We start from the raw sequence: 23,452 nt of genomic DNA, 5'->3' as shown, positions 1-23,452 counted from the left end.
TGGTCTGCAGCAGCATTCTTGTAAGCGTCCTCCAGGTCAGGCCACACCTGTTGCTTTCCAGATGTCCAGCAATCAAGGGTGTGGTCTATTTTGGCCCAGAATTGTTTGTCAGTAAGAATTTGTATTCAACTGACTTTCCTAGTTAAAGGTTACAAATAACAGTTGAGTGCCCTAACAGCATTTGCAATAAATAGCACTAGTTGTGAATCCAGATTTGTAATCATTATCAAGTGGCAGCAAGGAGGCAAACTATTCAAACACAAGAATCTTTACAGTGAAAAAAAAACTACTAAATTATGTAAACAATACAGGAGTTGATCAATATAGAAGTCCATTATCGGATAGCTGTGTGTATAATGCTGCTAGTGGACTTCATCTCATTGGCCTTTTTGACTGGATCCAGCTCAAAGCTCTTCCAGAACCGGACAGTGTCAATAGTCGAGCAGTCTGGACTCATGGTAAGGTTCAAGATTTTGTCCTCATGACCTGGGGTGAATAAAAACAGTATAAAGTTTCGACACCTGAATAAATCCAAGGTTAGTTTGAAACGTGTGCTCTGAGACCATCTGCAGGAGACGCGGACCTCCCCACAATTCCCAACCAATGCAGCTCTGGTACGAGTCCTCAATTTGAATGGGTTGATAGTTGGAGAAATTGCTTGAGCTGCACTGAGAACTTGAAAAGTATGAGTCTATATTTTAGACTGTTGGCTACGATAGACTTACAGCGTCAGACAATGCTCTTTGTCAACTGACATGACAACTACACAGAGCCATTAAGTTTAAACATAATGAATAGCAGTTTCAGACAAGACAAGCATTGCCACAACATCTGCATGTGACCAATACAATTTGATTTGACACTTACCATTGAGCTCTGCCACTTTAGTCAAGGAGGGGTACTTCCAGATGACTATGTTGTCATGGGAATATCCGTGGCTGAAGACCAATTCCTTGTAGTTTGGCGCAAACATCAAAGAGGAGATCTGTAAGGCAGATAACACTAGTTAACTTCGGATCATACTGGAAAATAAACACTTCAAAAATGGCTGGTATGCAAATACACATTCTGCTATGACTGAGCAGGGCCCTGGAGGTAATATCAACAAGGTACATTTTGTTAGACTTCACAACCTCAGAGTTCAAGGTGGGTGCAGTTACCTGAGACAGTGTCCAGACCATTGATGCAGGAGCCACGGTTGACATTCCAGATGCGGTGGTCACTGGTGCCACCTCCACAAGCAATAATGTTGGTTGCCATGGGCACCAGGCCAAAGCCAAAAACATTTTTGTAAGATTGATTAGTGTGCAGCAAAGTGTGATGTAATACAACCAACTCCTTCCTTCAATAAAAACATTGTAGTTTAGAATTTCACAGCAAGATATTTTTTAATTCAAAATCTGTTCACCTTGACTGCTCCTTGGTGCTCACTGAAGCAGTGGACAAAACTGCTGCCTTGGCCACTACCATCCTGCACATCTGACCACACATACACCAGGTTGTCATTGCCTAAACTGGCCAGGTATCTCCCGTCAGGGGACCACTTCAGCCCACACACCTCCTGAGAGTGCCCAGACAGGGTGAAGATGTAGTGGTCGGCTACCCTCACATCATGGTGGATGTGACCTGATCTGGAGCCATTTGAAAAAACAATAATCATAAAATGGTTAAACACTAATGCCATTTTTGCTCAGTTTGCAAATGAAGTGATCAGATTAGTCAAAAGATGAATAATTGGGAAAAATATTAAAATTGGGCTGCCTGCGTAGACAGAATAGAACCTCTTGGCCACAAGTATCACACAAAAGATCCTGGCAGGACAGAGACTTGACTATTCCAAATTTGACATTGAAGACATGATTCTTTACCTGGAGAGAATATAATTGTTCCAACTCAGGCTGGCAACTCTGGCAGTGTGGCTGGCCATGCTGCGTAGACACTTCTGGTTCTCCACATCCCACAACTACAGTAAGTCAAATTCAGGTGAAATATTAACAAAGCATCAAATTATTATTCTCCCCAACGCCATAATGTTGCAATGAAGCCAAATATTTAGATGAGTACTGGGTTGTTCACATCAGACATTTACAGTCACTGGTACCAATAGCCAGGAGGTTGCCCTCCTTGATCCAGGACACGGAGCAGATATAGTCCTCCTCCCGCTTCATTTTCATCAGCAGGACGATGTCACCCTGGACTGCGTCCCACAGGTAAACACTGTTGTGAAGGGCAACCGCTAAAAGGTTCCGACTGCTCCAGACAGTAGGTTCAAATCTGTGGGAAGAGAAAGGTAAATACATTTTTAACAAAGTCAGTTAAAGAACACTCCTGCCACCACCACTAATTGAATTAGGTTGATAGAGTAGAGATGAAAGGGACAGAACCCAACTTGAGATAGTTGCTTTAATTACTTTCTGCAAATTTCCCACTGAAATCAATGTGTGATTTACATAAACAGCAGGCCCATGTTTCACTCACAGCTAGGATTACTCTCCAGGTAGGTTACTTGACATTTACTGTGCTGGCAGGAGGATCTAAGATATCCTAGAGGTATAAGTCCCTCTGTACCTTCTCACCATACAGGTTATTAGACATTTGTGGTGGTGTGTTGGCAGGAGACTCACAGAAATCATTTCGGAGTTCAGAAGCTTCTAAGAAAGTGTCAGACACAGATGATATGTATCTGGTCTTTTTGGTAGAGACTGGGGTAGGAACTTGACTGTAGAGGACTTTCAGGTTGTTCTGGTAACCTGCAAAGAAAAGAGAATGGGACATTAGATTTTGATATCAATAATCAACTGACAAGTCACATCATCATTACCAGTGGTAGGCCTACATTCTGGAGCATTCAAGGGTTTTACTCCCAGATGCAAGATCTTTGCCTCACCAATGTCATATCCATTGAGTGTGACAGACCAAGCCATCTGGTTCTCCTACAAAGACACATGTGCAGATGTTGACTTACAATGCATTAACAATTTTTTTAATTTTTTTATTTTATTTCACCTTTATTTAACCAGGTAGGCAAGTTGAGAACAAGTTCTCATTTACAATTGCGACCTGGCCAAGATAAAGCAAAGCAGTTCGACAACATACAAAAACACAGAGTTACACATGGAGTAAAACAACATACAATCAATGATGCAGTAGAAAAAAAAAGAGAAAAAAAAAGACTATATACAATGTGAGCAAATGATGTGAGATAAGGGAGGTAAAGGCAAAAAAAATGCCATGGTTGCAAAGTAAATAAAGTATAGCAAGAAAAACACTGGAATGGTAGATTTGTAGTTTGAAGAAAGTTCAAAGATAAAATATAAATAATATGGTGCAAAGGAGCAAAATAAATAAAATAAATACAGTAGGGGAAGAGGAAGTAGTTTGGGCTAAATTATAGATGGGCTATGTACAGGTGCAGTGATCTGTGAGCTGCTCTGACAGCTGGTGCTTAAAGCTAGTGAGGGAGATAAGTGTTTCCAGTTTCAGAGATTTTTGTAGTTCGTTCCAGTCATTGGCAGCAGAGAACTGGAAGGAGAGACGACCAAAGGAGGAGTTGGCTTTAGGGGTGACCAGAGAGATATACCTGCTGGAGCGCGTGCTACAGGTGGGTGCTGCTATGGTGACCAGTGAGCGGAGATAAGGGGGGACTTTACCTAGCAGGGTCTTGTAGATGACCTGGAGCCAATGTGTTTGGCGACGATTATGAAGCGAAGGCCAGCCAACGAGAGCGTACAGGTCGCAGTGGTGGGTAGTATATGGGGCTTTGGTGACAAAACGGATGGCACTGTGATAGACTGCATCCAGCTTGTTGAGTAGGGTATTGGAAGCTATTTTGTAAATGACATCGCCGAAGTCGAGGATTGGTAGGATGGTCAGTTTTACGAGGGTATGTTTGGCAGCATGAGTGAAGGATGCTTTGTTGCGAAATAGGAAGCCAATTCGAGATTTCACTTTGGATTGGAGATGATTGATGTGAGTCTGGAAGGAGAGTTTACAGTCTACCCAGACACCTAGGCATTTGTAGTTGTCCACAAATTCTAAGTTAGAACCGTCCAGAGAAGTGATGCTGGACAGGCGGGCAGGTGCAGGCAGCGATCGGTTGAAGAGCATGCATTTAGTTTTACTTGTGTTTAGGAGCAGTTGGAGACCACGGAAGGAGAGTTGAATGGCATTGAAGCTGTGCTTTGAAAATGAAAATGAAAATGTGCTGATGTGCAATGTTAAAGAGCCTCACTGATGTTGCTGCGGAGGGGTTTGTGGCCATAGGCTCATTTTCCTTTGAAAGCAGGAAGCTTGCCAAGTCCATCTGTTTGCTATTCCTAGTGGGAATAAAACGGTCCCCACCTGCCTTTGAAGGTGTGCACTTACCATTTTTACATAAGAAAGAGAGAAGGGGCAAATTAGTGGAACCATTGGTGAAACCACTGACTGGCAATAGTGGCACACCCATAGACAGCTGAAAGACAGTAAACAGAAGCAAATGCAGTAGAGCAAAATGCAAAGGTGAAAAGTATAATAGTTATCTACCTGCTGTTTTACTATGCGTCTTGGACATACTAAGAACTCTATTTGCCAGGTGATAGAGTGCTGGTGTTGGCACTGCTGGTAGACATGGACGAAAGGGCTTTTCTTTGCCACCTCGCCATGGGCGCGTTTGTGATTGGCATATCAAGCTTCAGAATGCTATGAATGTCATCCTCGAATCCATTTTGGGCCATGTTTGAATCTGCCTTTCAGACTCCCTGCAGGGTACATAAATAAACCACGTATTTCTTTTAAACTACACCAACAAAAAAGTATAGTTACTTTGCTAAACAAAACGTACAAGTAGCTAATCTTTGCCAACTCAATTCACTGACGTTAGTTATAACGTTACATCAAATTAAACGGATAACGTTAACTAACGTTAGCGACCTGGCAAACTTGCTGCCTTTCCCCGTCATTTAGTATTTACATTTCATGCAACAAAACATCAAATGTAGGTGTTAACAAACGTGTGCTACGCTACTTACTCCGACTTAATTCCACACGTTATTGTGAAAATGTACTTTAGCATCCCAAACTTTACCGATACGTGTTTCTTTCTGCAACAAGTCAAATTCGACATTTCAAAATAACCACGACACTTCTTACGCTGTCGTGATTGGTTTATTCAAAATATTTAGGTGGTAATCATGGTAGCGGAATAGCATCAGTTTACATTTTAGTCATTTAGCAGACGTTCTTATCCAGAGCGATTTACAGTAGTGAATGCATACATTTCATACATTTTTTTTAAATCCGTTAGTCTGATTGGTGAAAAGGGTAGACGTCGATTTCCTGAATAATCAACGACAAAAGAAAATCTCGTCACACTTCGAAGGACAGGATAGAATCAATAACATCGCCGCCTAGCGAAAGTAAGGTGGAGACCACTGAGTATTTAAAGAGTTTATTTACGTTTTTATGCGAATAAAGTCAAACCTTGAGAAAAAAACAAAACAAGACAGCTATGATGGAAACAGGACATTTCGGTTCATTTTCATCAATGCAGATAGGTCATTTGTTCGTTCACATGGTGGAATCTTTTATGTCAGTTAAAATAATTATGCAATAAAAGCCGGTGGAAACTCCTTTATGCGCACATATTGATACAATAACCTTCATATCGAAGTAAAGTAGGTGTGTCCAAACTTTTGACTTGTACTGTATATGTACCAGTGAGCGAAGTGGGAGAGAAAAGGAAGGTGGTTCCTTGGTGTACTGAAGAGTGCACTGCAGCTATTCGAGAAAGAAGTAGGGCTTACAGAGCGTTGCATAGGAATATGACTCATGAGATTCTAGTTGATTTCCAAAGGAAGAGAGCTTTAGGATGTAGGGTCATTAAGTCTGTGAAGAGAAATACATGGAGACAGTTCTGCTCTACAATAGGCAGGGGTACTGAGCTGGGGGGTATGTATGGTCTATGTTGAAAAAGATGACTGGAAGAAGCAAGTCCACTTGAATTGGGGGTTATACCTTCTGGTTGGAAACGTGCAGTAATACCTTTTGTAAAGCCTGGAAAGGACCCTTCATGTGCTGATAGTTATAGACCAATAGCACTTGTGTAAACTTGTGTAAACTGATGGAAAAGATGACAGTCAATAAATTGTCATATTTCCTGGAACTTAGAGGTTTATTGAGTCAATGTCAAAGTGGATTCTGTAAAGGTAGATCTACATTGGGTGCATTAGTAAAGGTGAGCAATGAAGTTGAAAAAACTCTGGTCATGAAAGAAGTAATGGCTACTGTCTTTTTTGACCTTGAAAAGGCCTATGACACTATGTGGAGAGAAGGCCTATTGATTACGATGGAAAGACTTGGTATTGGTGGGAGATTATATAACTGGGTTTTGGCCTTCTTATTTAATCGCTCTTTTCAAGTTAAAATTGGATCCATTTTATCTGATGACTATGGAGTTGACAATGGTATACCTCAATGCAGTACTATTAGTCCTATTTTGTTCAACATTATGTGTAACGATGTGTTTTCGAATGTAGGTAGGGTTATTGGGGCTACCCTATATGCTGATGATGGAGCTATATGGAAGAGGGGAAGAAATGTCTCTCGTGATCAAATCTATTCAAGAAGCTATAGTGGATGTTGAAAGATGGTCGATTGACTGGGGTTTTAAATTGTCAGTGGCGTAGTCTTGTATGTTCTTCTTGAAGAAAAAAGTTGCTGATAATATACAGTTGTTTCTGCATATGGACAGCCTATGGGGAGGGTTTCTAAGAACAAATATTTGGGTCTATGGTTCAATGAGCAATATACATAGAAAGATCATATCATAAATGTTGAAACAGAATCTATGATGGTGGTGAATCTTATGCGCTCAGTCTCTGGTTATGAATTGGGTGCTGACAGACAATCGTTGATGGATATTTATAGCGCTCTTATCAGAACTACAATTGATTATGGGTGTATAGTTTATGGAACAGCGACAAAGACGGCTTCAGAAGCTGGACAGAATCCAGTATATAGCTTTAAGGATATGTATTGGTGCCTTTAAATCAACATATGTATGTGTCTGTGGAGTCAGATGAGATGCCCATGGATATATGGCGTAAAAAAATGTCATTTGCTTATTGGGTTAGGTTGAAAGGCTGTGAGGTTGAGCATCCCACTGCTACTGTTCTAGATTACTTTTGGGAATATACAAGTAGACAAGGCAGTGGTTTTGGTTGGACAGTTGGAAAGCTTGCCGATGAGAGTGGTTTGAGGGAGTTGGAGGTTGGCCCTTCTTTGGTAATAGGGGATGATCCTCCATGGTTACTACCATATCCTGTTACTACCACACCCTGAGAGAATGGGTGTGGAAGGGAATTCAATTGTAAACCAGTTAGCTGAAAGAGCTTTGAAATGAGATATAATTGATATGAATGTTCCACTGTGTAGAGATAAGGCCAAATGTAAGATCAGAGCCATTTTGATAGATGTGTGACAGAAGAGATGGGACTCTGAGCACAAGGCTGGCATTTATAGGCCCTCCAAAGAAAGGTCGTGGACCAAGATTCAAAGGTCAGATTAGGAACAAAGAGGTGGTGTTTGCTCGATTGCACTTAGGACATTGTACATTGAACTCATCATTACATTTGGTTGGCAAGAATGTGAATGGTTTATGTCTGGAGTGTATGGTCGATGAAACTGTGGAGCGGGTGTTGTTATATTGGGGCTTCTGAGTGGCGCAGCGATATAAGGCACTGCATACCAGTGCTAGAGGTGCCACTACAGACCCTGGTTTGATTCCAGGCTGTATCACAAACAGCCGTGACAGGGAGTAGCATAGGGCGATGCACAATTGGCACAGTGTCGTCTGGGTTAGGGTTTGGCCGGAGTAGGACGTCATTGTAAATAAGAATTTGTTATTAACTGACTTGCCTAGTTAAAACATTGTTGAAGAGAGGGAAAAATTGAATTGTAGGGTCGTTGGGGGGGTTTGGAAGGGATTTTCAAATCAAATTTTATTTGTCACATGCGCCGAATACAACAGGTTTAGACCTTACAGTGAAATGCTTACTTACAAGCCCTTAACCAACAATGCAGTTTTAAGAAGATACCCCCCCCCCCCCAAAAAAAAGTAAGAGATAGGAATAACAAATAATTAAAGAGCAGCAGTAAATAACAATAGCAGGGCTATATACAGTGGATACCGGTACAGAGTCAATGTCAATGTGCGGGGGCACCGGTGTTGAGGTAATTGAGGTAATATGTACAAGTAGGTAGAGTTATTAAAGTGACTATGCATAGATAATAACAGAGAGTAGCATCAGCGTTCCAGGGGGGGCAATGTGAATAGTCTGGGTAGCCATTTGATTAGCTGTTCAGGAGTCTTATGGCTTGGGGAAGCTTGGAGCTTGGAGCTTGAAGCTTGGACCTAGACTTGGCACTCCGGTACCGCTTGTCATGCGGTAGTAGAGAGAACAGTCTATGACTAGGGTGGCTGGAGTTTTTGACCATTTTTAGGGCCTTCCTCTGACACTGCCGGGTATAGTGGTCCTGGATGGCAGGAAGCTTGGCCCCGGTGATGTACTGGGACGTGCATACTACTCTCTATAGTGCCTTACGGTCAGAGGCCGAGCAGTTGCCATACCAGGCAGTGATGCAATCCATCAGGATGCTCTCGATGGTGCAGCTGTAAAACGTTTTGAGGATCTGAGGACCCATGCCAAATCTTTTCAGTCTCCTGAGGGGGAATAGGTTTTGTCGTACCCTCTTTACGACTGTCTTGGTGTGCTTGGACCATGTTAGTTTGTTGGTGATGTGGACGCCAAGGAACTTGAAGCTCTCAACCTGCTCCTCTGCAGCCCCGTCGATGAGAATGGGAGCGTGATTGGTCCTCATTTTCCTGTAGTCCACAATCATCTCCTTTGTCTTGATCACATTGAGGGAGAGGTTGTTGTCCTTGCACCACACGGTCAGGTCTCTGACCTCCTCCCTATAGGCTGTCACATCGTTGTCGGTGATCAGGCCTACCAATATTGTGTCATCAGCAAACTTAATGATGGTGTTGGTAGTCGGGCCTGGCCGTGCAGTCATGAGTGAACAGGGAGTACAGGAGGGAGCTGAGCACGCACTCCTGAGGGGCCCCCGTGTTGAGGATCAGCGTGGCGGATGTGTTGTTACCTACCCTTAAACCTGGGGGTGGCCAGGATCCAGTTGCAGAGGGAGGTGTTTAGTCCCAGGGTCCTTAGCTTCTTTGCCATCTTTGAGGCCGACGTGAGATGCCCAGACGGCATCCTTAGCCACGTCCTCAGAGCATTCAATCGCTCCCTATCCCAGTCTGTTGTCCCCACTTGCTTTAAGATGGCCACCATTGTTGCTGTACCCAAGAAGGCAAAGATAACTGAACTAAATGACTACCGCCCTGTAGCACTCACTTCTGTCATCATGAAGTGCTTTGAGAGACTAGTCAAGGATCATATCACCTCCACCATACCGGCCACCCTAGACATACTTCAGTTTGCATGCTGCCCCAACAGGTCCACAGGCGATGCAATCGCCATCACACTGCACACTGCCCTATTCCATCTGGACAAGAGGAATACCTATGTAAGAATGCTGTTCATTGACTACAGCTCAGCATTAAACATCATAGTACCCTCCAAGCTCATCATCAAGCTGGAGGCCCTGGGTCTCAACCCTGCCCTGTGCAATTGGGTACTGGACTTTCTGACGGGCTGCCCCCAGGTGGTGAAGGTAGGAAACAACATCTCCACTTCGCTGACCCTCAACACTGGGGCCCCACAAGGGTGCGTGCTCAGCTCTCTCCTGTACTCCCTGTTTACCCATGACTGCGTAGCCATGCACGCCTCAAACTCAATCATCAAGTTTGCAGACAACACAACAATATTGGGCTTGATTACCAACAACGACGAGACGGCCTACAGGGAGGCGGTGAGGGCACTCGTAGTGTGGTGCCAGGAAAATAACCTCTCACTCAACGTCAACAAAATAAAGGAGATGATCGTGGACTTCAGGAAACAGCAGAGGGAGCACCCCCCTATCCACATCGAAGGGACAGTAGTGGAGAAGGTGGAAAGTTTTAAGTTCCTTGGCGTACACATCACAGACAAACTGAAAAGGTCCACCCACACAGACTTTATGGTGCAGAAGGCGCAACAGTGCCTCTTCAACCTCAGGAGGCTGAAGAAATTTGGCTTGTCACCCAAAACCCTGACAAACAACTCAGAGAGGCTGCTGCCTACATTGAGACCCACTGGCCACTTTAATAAATTGATCACTAGTCACTTTAAACAATGCCACTTTAAATAATGCCACTTTAATAATGTTTACATATCTTACATGACTCATATCATATGTACAGTTGAAGTCGGAAGTTTACATACACTTAGGTTGGAGTCATTAAAACTCGTTTTTCAACCACTCCACAAATTTCTTGTTAACAAACTATAGTTTTGAAAAGTCGGATAGCACATCTACTTTGTGTATGACACAAGTAATTTTCCCAACAATTGTTCACAGACAGATTATTTCACTCATAATTCACTGTATCACAATTCCAGTGGGTCAGAAGTTTACATATACTAAATTGACTATGCCTTTAAACAGCTTGGAAATGATGTCATGGCTTTATAAGCTTCTGATAGGCTAATTGACATCATTTGAGTGAATTGGAGGTGTACCTGTGGATGTATTTCAAGGCCTAGCTTCAAGCTCAGTGCCTCTTTGCTTTACATCATGGGAAAATCAAAAGAAATCAGCCAAGACCTCAGAAAAAACATTGTAGACCTCCACAAGTCTGGTTCATCCTTGGGAGCAATTTCCAAACACCTGTAGGTACCACGTTCATCTGTACAAACAATAGTACGCAAGTATAAACACCATGGGACCACGTAGCTGTCATACCGCTCAGGAAGGAGACAAGTTCTGTCTCCTAGAGATGAACGTACTTTGGTGTGAAAAGTGCAAATGAATCCCAGAACAACCGCATAGGACCTTGTGAAGATGCTGGAGGAAACAGGTACAAAAGTATCTATATCCACAGTCAAACGAGTCCTATATCGACATAACCTGACAGGCCGCTCAGCAAGGAAGAAGCCACTGTTCCAAAACCGCCATAAATAAGCCAGACTACGGTTTGCAACTGCACATGGGGACAAAGATCATACTTTTTTGGAGAAATGTCCTCTGGTCTGATGAAAGAAAAATAGAACTGTTTGGCCATAATGACCATCGTTATGTTTGGAGGAAAAAGGGGGAGGCTTGCAAGCCGAAGAACACCATCCCAACCGTGAAGCACGGGGGTGGCAGCATCATGTTGTGGGGGTGCTTTGCTGCAGGAGGCAGATGCAAATGGGTCTTCCAAATGGACAATGACCTCAAGCATACTTCCAAAGTTGTGGCAAAATGGCCTAAGGACAACATAGTCAAGGTATTGGAGTGGCCATCACAAAGCACTGACCTCCATCCTATAGAAAATTTGGTGGCAGAAATGAAAAAGCATGCGCGAGTAAGGAGGCCTACAAACCTGACTCAGTTACACCAGCTCTGTCAGGAGGAATGGGCCAAAAATTACCTAACTTATTGTGGGAAGCTTGTGGAAGGCTACCTGAAACATTTGACCCAAGTTAAACAATTTAAAGGCAATGCTACCAAATACTAATTGAGTGTATGTAAACTTCTGACCCACTGGGAATGTGATGAAAGAAATAAAAGCTGAAATAATCATTATCTTTACTATTATTCTGACATTTCACATTCTTAAAATAAAGTGGTGATCCTAATTGACCTAAGACAGGGAATTTTTACTAGGATTAAGTGTCAGGAATTGTGAAAAACTGAGTTTAAATGTATTTGGTTAAGGTGTATGTAAACTTCCGACTTGAAGTGTATATACTCTATGTTACACCATCTATTGCATCTTGCCTATGCCGCTCGGCCATCGCTCATCCATATATTTATATGTAGATATTCTCATTCACCCCTTTAGATTTGTGTGTATTAGGTAGTTGTTGGGGATTTGTTAGATTACTTGTTAGATATTACTGCACTGTCGGAACTAGAAGCACAAGCATTTTGCTACACTCGCATTAACATCTGCTAACCTTATGTATGTGACCAATACAATTTGATTTGAGCTTTGAAGGCACTATGGTGTTGAACGCTGAGCTGTAGTCAATTAATAGCATTCTCCTTTTGTCCAGGTGTGAAAGGGCAGTGTGGAGTGGAATAAAGATTGAATTATCTGTGGATCTGCTGGTGCGGTATGCGAATTGGTATGGGTCTCGGGTTTCTAGGATAATGGTGTTGATGTGAGCCATGACCAGCATTTCATGGCTACAGACGTGAGTGCTATGGGTCGGTAGTCATTTAGGCAGGCTACCTTAGTGCTCTTGGGCACATGGACTATGGTGGTCTGCTTGAAACATGTTGGTATTACAGATTCATACAGGGAGAGGTTGAAAATGTCAGTGAAGACACTTGCCAGTTGGTCAGCGCATGCTCGGAGTTCACGTCCTGGTAATCCGTTTTGCTCTGCGTGATCACACAGTCATCTGGAACAGCTGATACTCTCATGCATGTTTAAGTGTTACTTGCTTCGAAGCAAGCATAGACGTTATTTAGCTCGTCTGGTAGGCTCGTGTCACTGGTCAGCTCTCGGCTGTGCTTCCCTTTGTAGTCTGTAATGGTTTGCAAGCCCTGCCACATCCGATGAGTTTCAGAGCCGGTGGGGATGGGAGAGGGTCTATTAGAAGTTAGAAGGGCTCTTTTTTATTTTCTCAGAAGTATTGAGTTAGGTAGGAGGATTGAGAAATGTTGTAAACCGTGATTGACCACACACTCCAGTACAGTAGGTGGCGGCATGCACTTTTAAAGTTAGTTTGCGGACTGCCATATATCATGATATATGATAGAAGTAGAAGAAGACGAGTAAGAAGAAAACCTCACATAATTTCACTTCGCAGCCCTTTGTAACAACGCCAGTTTCGGGAGGAGGAGCTAGCTAACGTTAGTCATTAGCCAGCCATTCGTAAACATAGCTACCTAACTTACAAATTCGCATTTATTGGAGACCCTCCGACAATAAACCTCCAAGATGTTCAACAGAATGACAAGCCTTTGGATGGGTGATGTATGTTCTCTCTGTTTTAATCATTTTGTAGTAACGTTACTGGTAACAAACGTTTTAGCACAGACAATTGTTTTAGCTAACTTAGCTATTTTAGCAACGTAATTTACTAGTTAGCTGACGTTAGATACATCACAACAACTTTTTGAGAGACGTAACGTTAATGTGTTTGGTGTTATTTTAAAAACAGGTTAAGAAATACAGTCAATGATGTATTCGCAGTGTTTTACTTCTCTAAAGTAACGTTAACGTTCCCGACAGTTTGGTTAACGTTTGCTTGCTAACGTTATGGTGATGCTGCCCTGGCAGGGCCTGACGTTACTAGCTATGGCAGCGCCTTGTAATATTCTATTAGTAGTTAGTAAGTTACTACTAGCACTTAATAACTGCTACTTCTGGGCGGTAGAAATGTGGGTTAACATTTGTTGTATGTAATTCTTTGGCCACATTAGCACTATTTGGCTAGCTAGATTATAGGTAATAGACCTACCTATCAGTATTCTCTCTATTGATCTCAATTTCCAGGCTTGAGTTTGTACATTTCATGGATATGAATGGGATATTTTAAGCAATTAGACCTGAGGTGGTGTGGTATTTTGCCAATATAACGTTACCACGGCTAAGGGCTGTTCTTGGTCACAACGCAGCTCTGGAGTGCCTGGGCAAAGCCCTTAGCCGTGGTATGTTGGCCATATATCACAAACCCATGAGGTGCCTTATTGCTATTATAAACTAGTTAACGTTTATTTTTTACTAATTGCATTGTTTTGTCATACCCGTGGTATACGGCCTAATATACCCATCAGCATTCATGGCTCGAACCACCCAGTTTATAACAGCCTTTATGCCACGAGTATGACAAGACATTTATTTTTACTGCCCTAATTACATTGGCAACCAGTTTATAATAGCAATAAGGCACCTCAGGGGTTTGTGATATATGTCCAATATACCATGGCTAAGGGCTTTGTCCAGGCACTCCAGAGTTGCATTGTGACTAAGAATAGTCCTTAGCTGTGGCATATTGGCCATATACAACACCTCCTCAGGCCTTATTGCTTAAATATACCATGGCTTACAGCCAATCAGCATTCAGGGCTTGAACCACCCGATTTATAATTGCAATGGGTATGACAAAACATGACATTTTACTGCTCTAATTATGTTGGTAACCAGTTGATAATAGCAATAAGGCACCTCAGAGGTTTGTGATATATAGCCAATATACCACTGCTAAGCGCTGTGTCCATGCAGTCTGCGTTGCGCATGAGAACAGCCCTTAGCCGTGGTATATTGGCCAAATGCTACACCCCCCTCTGGCCTTATTGCTTAAGTGTATATCTTAGACAACTACTCAATCTTTTTTTATCTTCTTTATAGCTGGACCCATACATGGATGAGAATTTCATCAAACAGGCCTTCAGTACTATGGGCGAGACTGCGTATGGTGTTAAGATCATTACCCACAGAGTAACGGGGTATGTTAATCACTTGACGTGTTTAATGTCGTAAGTGATATCATGTGTTTAGCTAGCTCTCAAACCCTTCCCTCCATGTGGTTTTCAGCCTAAAAGTTGACAAAACAAAAAGGAGCGTAGACGAGGTACCACTGTTACGCAATTTTCACAACGAGAAGGCACCAGAGCCTGCAATGCTATCAGGTTCCCACTAGACAACAAGCCTGTGAAGAGCATGAGTTGTGGGTAACATTTGCCAGCTTGAGCTAACTAGCATACGAACTCGGTAGCACAGAGTAGATCCTCCATATGACGTCGAGATTTTTCGATGTTGTGGGTAGTTCTGAAGATATCCTCAAATAAGTTCATGAATATAACCAGATTGTGACTGCAACTAAGTCTTTGATCACACTGTTACTTTGGTGATTAAAAACTCATGCTTCCTACTCTTTAACATTTAAAGCAAGTGTAATGAAAGTCCCCTGGGAAGATGCCTTCATCAATAGGCGCTAATGGCAGTTAGCATATATGAATGGGCTAGTGTTTACCATTTGTTTCCTTCTTTGAAAGTAGGCCACTGACCAGTTTGTAATACACACTGTGGCATTGTATATAGATCAAGCCAATACATGCCCAAATGTGCATCTGTCACTGATCAAAATACAATCTAATTGGACCCCATCAGCTACAATATCAAACCTGAAACATCACTTGTTCTAGAACCACCTGGTGTAATTCCTGTGAAGTAGTTTACTTACCACAGCGCTGTGAATTGATATTGAAATTCCTAAATACAGTGTTTGTGGGATATTATTACCCTACATTGGGTTTTTTCTGTCCTGTTTCTAAAATGTGGGTGTATCATATTGTCACTAATACAATCTCTTGTGCTACAGAGGATCGGCGGGCTATTGCTTTGTGGAAATGGCAGACGAAGCCAGCGTTGACCGATGCGTTCACAGACTGAATGGGAAGCTTGTTCCTGGATCAAATCCGGTGAGCACTCATTATACGCTTGACATTTCTAATATTCATAGTTCATTTAAACAACTTACTGATTATGTATTAGTGGACAACCACCCTCTCGTTTTAGTTTGATACTTTTTTCAAAATGTGTTGTGGATAGCGGAGCTTCACTATCATTGGCCCCCACCTTAATTTGAGGTTGATGGAACAGAATATCTCAAATTTACATGACCGCCAAGTTACTGAGCTCCGTTTTCTTCCTGATGGTGGTGGTTGAGGCTGTTTGTAAATTTACTTTGTTTGAAGCTGGTGAATAAACTCTGTTAGGAACTAACTGACGAATGGGATAAAGCCTGTACTGGGTGGTGGAGGTATGTAAACCAAATAAAATGTCCTTTTCTAATATACTCTTTATTTTCTAGCAATATGTCCTTACTACACGCATTTGTCTTTGAAGGTGCTTGATTGCTTGTTCTTTCTTCCTGTATAGCCCAGAAAGTTTAAGTTAAACTATGCAACTTACGGGAAACGGCCAGAAGCTGGGTAAGCTGTTTAACTTTCTTCCTCGTTTTGAGGCATTCTTCTGTTGTTGGAACCTGCAGTAGCGTGTTTATTATGTACACTGCTCTGTGATATTGTCCACCTACAGAAAGAGATTGTTAAAAAAAAAAAAAAAAACGCTAGACGCGATGATGTTGGTAACTTAGTACACCTTGGTTATCTCTCTTGCTCTCTGTCCCTCATGGCTCTGCTCAGCCTGGAATTTTCAGTCTTTGTCGGAGATCTGTCTTCAGAGGTGGACGACTACCAACTCCATCAATTCTTCCTGAAGAAATACCCTTCCTGCAAAGGAGGGAAAGTGGTCTCTGATCAGTATGGTAACTCCAGGTATGAGCGCTGAACAGACATAGTCATGTTATTTGGTGATGCTGGTAATGCACCACCTGATTTGAACACAATTTGAATGCAATTTTTGCTTCAGATGGATTAATCTGACATTTCATTACATTTGAATTCCTTGTAAAATCGCATGACATTTAACAATATATTTGTTTAATTGGATTGTGTGTAGACATATATTTGTCTTGCGTATCTTCACCGCTGGTATATTTTCCCCAAAATACTGGAAAAGGTTTGTTTCTGACATTTATGCTAAAACTATTGTTTTCCCCATATAGGGTAAGCAAGAGCAACTCACAATTGAAGTGATGCTACTTCATATTAAAAGTAAAACAACAAGTTTCAGTTCTACCATACCATTTTTGTTTTCTAATTAATTACGTGTTTGATAAGCATGCTACGGTGAGCCTGGAGAGAATGTGTGCTCAGGGTTTTAGTGTTGTGCTTGGTCTCGCAGAGGTTATGGCTTCATCAAGTTTGGGGACGAGAACGAACAGAAGAAAGCCATCGATGAGTGTCAGAACGCCTCAGGCCTGGGGACGAAACCAATTAGGATCAGCATAGCTGTGAACAAGAGGTATGGTTCTATTACTGTGGAAATTATACAGTATTAGGTTTGATTAGTGTCATGCCGGTCACTCTTAGTTGAAAGTTGATCTCATGTGCGTGATTGTCCTCCTAACTTAACATCCACTGAACCTAACATAATTCTCTCCCCTCCCCCCCTTTTTAGCCATAAAATGAACAGCTATAACAACCAGAACCACAAATCCTACCACAACAATTACCAACAGCCGTACTATCAACAACCCAACCAGAACTACTACCCTCATTGGGGCTATGACCAGTACAACAGCTATAACTACGGTGGCTATGGTCCCTATGGAGGGTACCCTGCTCCAGGCCCCCATGGGATGATGGGACCCCCACCTCCCATTGGCATGCCCCCCATGCCCACAGACATGCAGACTTCCTCCGAGGTAAGGCTTCCTGACAAGCTCCTGGGATCTTCCCCTCATAATTCCCCGTACCTTATCCCTTAATATAATGTCTAAAAAGGGTTGCCAACAGTCATCCTCAAGGGTTCACAATGATTCATTTCAGTTGTCTTGTTTTTCCCATTAGCAAACACAGGAGTCCACAGATCAGCCTGAAGAAGAGGCAGCAGAAGGTAAGTCATCACTATCCTATTATATGTACTAAAGGAAAATGCAATGTGCTGCAGATAAGTTATTTGTTGTTTCTTTTAACCTTTTCACACGTTCTACAGTGGTCCCTGTAGCGTACGATCAGACTGGTGTGATGAGAACGCTTATTTAGAACGTCCAGTTTTGAATGATGCAACAATCAGCATTTGAGCTGGCCGCTGTTTTTTCAGAAACATTTTGCACAAACACAGTCCTTACAAAGTTATGTTCAGAATGTGAGCAGTTTATTTTTGGATACAATGTTCAGACATTCACAGAAGTAGCTACAGCATAACACAATCATCCAAACCGGAAAAATGTGGGCTACATTTGTCCTAGCGCTTTCTGAGGAAAGATTGAAATAACACAAGCGGTCATATTTTTATAACTCTCGGCTGACAAACTACAAAATGAATTAGCTAATAGCAATTACTATTTATAATTAATTACATCACAGGTGAGCTCACCATTGATCAAAATAATTGAGTAAAACACTTTCTAGAAATCGAAAGTAATCGGACAATGGGTAGTTTGTGCGCGCCGCCATGCTTGTTTTTTCCCCCGCATCAACCAAAGATAAGAGGAGACAAGATGAGTTTGGTATATTTATAGTATGCATGTTGAAGGGGGTGTGTCATCTACGATCATCCACTTCCCTTCATTCACTAACGGAAGTTTACCTGAAAGATGAGTGAACCATTCCTTCAAGTCATTATAACATCTTTGGTCTGACAGAATGCATTATATAATGTCTACAAACATGGTGCAACACATACCTGGCAAATAGCTTAGCTCATAATCAGTACAACCTTCAAAAAGTATTTTACACGCATCATAGGTGTCCATTACAATATATGCAATCGGAATACATTATTTGTCACCAGTAATTGAAAACGTGAATATAACTGTAAATACATTATGCTCCATACATACTGTATGCGCCTACAGTAGAAACGACAACATGATATACAGAAAATAAGGAACTTTGAAAGGAATGCACACATGTCCAAGGTTATTATGTATAAGGAAAACAAGGAAGGCAAAGCGAGCAACCAGCAAGAAAGTGTTCCAATTCTTGTAAGACAAATATATGCATACTCGATCTGCGCTAACATGAGTGAAGTGCGGTGGGCTCTCCTCGAAGAGAGAAGTTTATCTGGCTCAGTAAAGCCTCAAACATAAATTGTCCGCATCGCTAAAATGGACTACTTCTGTGAATTAATGAGGCAGAACAAACCAATTCAAACTGTCAGAAAATAATTAGAAATTGACAAGTTGAAACTAATTAGCAGGCAACGCGTTTTAACTGTCCTGTTGCGTAATAATCACATTTTGGAACAGTGAGTGCATTCTGACATTACGTGCATAAAACAACTCACGCGGGGGTGACCGTTGGATATTTGGAACTCCAGGGTTGAAAAGGTTAAATGTACTGTTACCATTGCCTGACTCTGTTACATTGACCCTGTAAAACATTGGTCACCAACCTTTTCTGAGTCAAAATGCTAGCCGAGATCTACCGCTCAGATTTTTAAAAATATTTAAAAAAAATACTATGCAACATTAACCAATTTAAAAACAGTTATGTAGCCATGAGGTTTGTGCAGTAGGCGCAATGCATTATCACTCCATATTGGCTATGCTTGAATTGCCCTGCCAATGTTCTTCTCAGACCATTTTGAAATTATATAAAACAAATGTTAGGTATATCAACACACTGGTAATAGTAATTGGTCAGCGAGGGGAGGGACAGAGCAGCGGTGAGGCTGCCTCTCACCCGACTCACTGGCTCTCCCTCCGCTGAGAAAAGGGGGCACAGTCTTCCAGCTGAATGCGACACTCAAGTCACACTGCATTATTTCTGCCTTTTGCACCAATTCATGTTGTTAGTCCTATGACCGGAGGAAGTGAAATATTCCTCGACATTAAAAAAATACAAGGCGCTAATAATAACCCAAGCTTATTGAAACACTTTGCTATACTTATTCGTTGTGGCTGCAGTGCTGGTTGTAGCGCGAGTGGAAGTTGGGAGAACGTGCATTTTATGGCTTATAAGTCTTGACTGTGCTGAATAACTTAATCATAAACATCCATAAAAACAGCAGCTCTTCGCTAAATTCATTGAGTCTCTCGCTAGTCATGGTTTTAAGTTTTATCTCACGGTATCAACTTTGCTGTGCGTTCGGGGTTTCTTTTTAGTCTATGGCTCGAGGAAACTGCAGACACGGTGATCTGATTGGCCTGCGGTAGGCCAATAGGTGTACTTGATTTGATCTCCGGGCCTGCCGGGTAGGCGGTGTTCTACTTTCAGACACATGATATGGTTAAAAATGGGAACATTTTGCCTTCCTGGCGCTAGGGCTGCTGAATCAAGTGCACTTACCGCCAACAATGCAACACACATACATTTTAAAAACTCGGTTTATATATATACATCTATATATAGATAGATAGATAGATCTATATATCACACACTACCGTTTGGAAGTTTGGGGTCACTAAGAAATGTCCTTGTTTTTGAAAGAAAAGCACTTTTCTTAAAAAAAAAAAAAGTCCATTACAATAACATCAAATTGATCAGAAATACAGTAGACATTGTTAATCAGGGCTACGTGGGACGCTACCGTCCCACCCACGGTTCACACTATTCAACAGCCAGTGAAAAATCAGAGCACCAAATTCAAAATGTCATAATTCAAAGTTCTCAAACATACAACTATTTTACACCATTTTAAAGATGAACCGCTCCTTAATCCAACCACATTGTCCGATTTCAAAAAGGCTTTACGGCGAAAGCATAAAGTTAGATTATGTTAGGACAGTGCCAACACAAGAAAAACCACACAGCCATTTTCCAAGCAGGAGAGGGGTCACAAAAACCATAAATACAACTAAAATTAAGCACTAACCTTTGACGATCTTCATCAGATGACACTCCTAGGATTCAATGTTACACAATACATGTATGTTTTGTTCGATAAAGTTCATATTTATATCCAAAAACCCAATTTTTACATTGGCGTGTGATGTTCAGAAAATATTTTTCCTCAAACTGCCGGTGAATCAGCACAACAATTTACAAAAATACTCATCATAAACGTTGATAAAATATTAAACTGTTATTCAAAGAATTATAGATAAACATCTCCTGAATGCAACCGCTGTGACAGATTTAAAAAAAGCTTCATGGGGAAAGCACACTTTGCAATAATCTGAGTACTGTGCTCAGAAAAATACATCATACAATACAGATACCTGCCATTTTGGAGTCATCTAAAATCATAAATAGCATTATAAATATTCACTTACCTTTGATCTTCATCAGAAGGCACTTCCAGGAATCCCAGGTCCACAATAAATGTTGTTTTGTTCGATAAAGTCCATAATTTATGTCCAAATACCTCCTTGTTGTTTGCGCGTTCAGTAAGCTACTCCAAATGTAGGAAGCGCGTCGAAAATATTACGACAAAGTCAAAAAAAGTTATATTTACGTTCGTTGAAACATGCCAAACGTTGTATAGCATCAATCTTTAGGGCCTTTTTAACATAAAACTTCAATAATATTCCAACCGGACGATTCCAATGTCTTGAAACACGTTATGGAACACGGCTACCTCATCACGTGAACGCGCGCCAATGAACTCATGTCATTTTCTGAGTCACCAACTTCCCGGCCTGAAATGAGGTTCTAAAGACTGTTGACATCTAGTGGAAGCCTTAGGAAGTGCAAAATGAACCCTAAGTCACTGTGTTAGATAGGCAATGACTTGAAAAGACTACAAGCATCAGATTTCCCACTTTCTGGTTGGATTTTTCTCAGGTTTTTGCCTGCCATATGAGTTCTGTTATACTCAGACATCATTCAAACATTTTTAGAAACTTCAGTGTTTTCTATCCAAATCTACTAATAATATGCAAATATTTGACTCTGGGCCCGAGTATTAGGCAGTTTACTCTGGGCACGCTTTTCATCCGAAATCGAAAATACTGCCCCCTATACCTTGACAGGTTAATGTTGTAAATGACTATTGTACCTGGAAATGGCTTTTTATTATTATTATGGAGATCTTCAGTTTCTTGGCAATTTTTCGCATGGAATAGCCTTCATTTCTCAGAACAAGAATAAACTGATGAGTTTCAGAAGGAAGTTCTTTGTTTCTGCCCATTTTGAGCCTGTAATCGAGCCCACAAATGCTGATGCTCCAGATACTCAACTCGTCTAAAGAAGGCCAGTTTTATTGCTTCTTTAATCAGAACAGCAGTTTTCAGCAGTGCTAACATAATTGCAAACGGGGTTTCTAATGATCAATTAGCCTTATAAAATGATAAACTTGGATTAGCTAACACAACGTGCCAATGGGCACAGGAGTGATGGTTGCTGATAATGGGCCTATGTAGATATTCCATAAAAATGGACAAATTTGCTTTTCTTTCAAAACAAGGACATTTCTAAGTGACCCAAAACTTTTGAACGGTAGTGCATAGATATTTTTTTTACAGTAATGTTTGGTTATTGACAAGGAATGCCTTGAAGATCACTGCTATGACCAATGCCATGGCTTGTTGGCTTATTTACTTTTTTTTTCTTTTTTTTTCTTCCCTGCCAGACCCCAACCCTCAGCTGGATGTGGATGCACTGAACACAGAATACATGGAGAGGAGTGAGGAGCTCTACGATTCACTCATGAACTGTCACTGGCAGCCACTGGATACCATCACGTCAAAAATCCCGCCTTTTTCCAGTTCCTGATCTGTTTCAACTTGTCCTCTGAGTTTAGTATGAAATTAATATTCTATAAAAGGGCAAAGTCGCACAGAAAATGTCTTGTTTTTTTTATCACCATTAGACACACAGCATGTTTCTTCGCTACTGCCTTTGCCATTTGTATATATTGTCCACATCCTTCCCATTTTGTATATTTTATTTTATGGAAGTAATGTTATTTTTCGGTGTGCACTAAACTTTCTTTCTAAATTATAACAAAGTCTTTCTGGCAGTGCATTTGTTTTTGGTTTGTTTGATTCAGAAACTGCATTTTTAATTTGATTAAATGAAGTAATCAATGGTCATCATCTCCCAGACATGATTTGTTTGTATTTAACACTGTTTTGAGTACCATCTTATCTTCAGGAAGAAAGAACATTTTAGTTGTATCTCATTTTATTTTTCACAGATTAAAAACTTCAATTTAAGCTTGTATTTCAACAGTTTGTATCACACCTTTTACTTGTGCTTGAAATCTATGGGTTTCTTTTTAAAGGTGCAATATACAGCAATTGGTGTGCTATTTCCTGGTTGCTAAAATTCTAATAGTTAGCTTGTTTTGTCAAACTGAAATTAAGCAATGTGTAGAGAATCATTGTACCCTCTAAACCGCTGTGAAATATATTTTCAATAACCAAAAATATTGTATTTTCAGCTGTTTGAATCTAATGTACCTAAATTAAAGTAAAAGTTGCAAAAACTAAACTTAAATGTGAAGCAGGTACACATTAGGCTTGCTTTAAATGAGTGACAGCTCTATAACTCACATTTCTGTGAATTTGGTCGGGACACCCAAAAAGTTAATTCAATTGCTATTGGTCACGTAAATATTTAGCAGATGTTATTGTGGGTGTAGCGAAATGCTTGTGTTCCTCGCTCCAACAGTCCAGTAGATACCTTTCATTCTCATGATATTCATTTGGTCTTAGACTTGTAATTCATGTTAGGTTTTTGTGCCTGGAGCTTTTGGAATAATTCTATTAAAGCTGGGGGGGGACGTTGAAGTTGTTTGGTATGTATTATCCAATTATGTGACACCGAACATTGGTGCTTATGCAAAGTTTAGCGC

At 41.2% G+C, this 23,452-nt stretch overlaps 2 protein-coding genes across 3 annotated transcripts; one reads left to right on the top strand and one right to left on the bottom strand.

Moving 5' to 3' along the window:
* Positions 1 to 175: 175 nt before the first annotated feature.
* On the bottom strand, positions 176 to 5,337 carry LOC106569201 (cell division cycle protein 20 homolog). 2 transcript variants are annotated; one of them, XM_014140317.2, is made up of 9 exons: positions 5,010 to 5,337; positions 4,525 to 4,739; positions 2,625 to 2,750; positions 2,090 to 2,274; positions 1,869 to 1,963; positions 1,409 to 1,631; positions 1,161 to 1,232; positions 868 to 985; positions 176 to 486 (listed from the first exon to the last, which is right to left on the bottom strand). In XM_014140317.2, the coding sequence occupies exons 5-9, from the start codon at positions 1,925 to 1,927 to the stop codon at positions 335 to 337; spliced, it is 624 nt and encodes a 207-aa protein (XP_013995792.1). In that variant the 5' UTR covers positions 1,928 to 1,963; positions 2,090 to 2,274; positions 2,625 to 2,750; positions 4,525 to 4,739; positions 5,010 to 5,337; the 3' UTR covers positions 176 to 334. The 2 variants fall into 2 exon arrangements, with proteins under 2 accessions (XP_013995792.1, XP_013995793.1); XM_014140318.2 differs by having other exon boundaries at positions 2,102 to 2,274.
* Positions 5,338 to 12,882: 7,545 nt separating this feature from the next.
* LOC106569203 (tRNA selenocysteine 1-associated protein 1-like) lies at positions 12,883 to 22,811 on the top strand. Its single transcript, XM_014140321.2, has 9 exons — positions 12,883 to 13,111; positions 14,489 to 14,586; positions 15,462 to 15,561; positions 16,022 to 16,074; positions 16,288 to 16,419; positions 16,889 to 17,008; positions 17,165 to 17,411; positions 17,557 to 17,602; positions 22,226 to 22,811. Exons 1-9 carry the CDS (start codon positions 13,076 to 13,078, stop codon positions 22,366 to 22,368), a joined length of 975 nt encoding a protein of 324 aa, XP_013995796.1. The 5' UTR covers positions 12,883 to 13,075; the 3' UTR covers positions 22,369 to 22,811.
* Positions 22,812 to 23,452: the final 641 nt, after the last annotated feature.

Source organism: Salmo salar, chromosome ssa14, assembly GCF_905237065.1.
Source record: "Salmo salar chromosome ssa14, Ssal_v3.1, whole genome shotgun sequence".
Taxonomy (NCBI): domain Eukaryota; kingdom Metazoa; phylum Chordata; class Actinopteri; order Salmoniformes; family Salmonidae; genus Salmo; species Salmo salar.
Note: the sequence above shows the minus strand (reverse complement) of the source record. Positions and strands in the feature narration are given on the sequence as shown.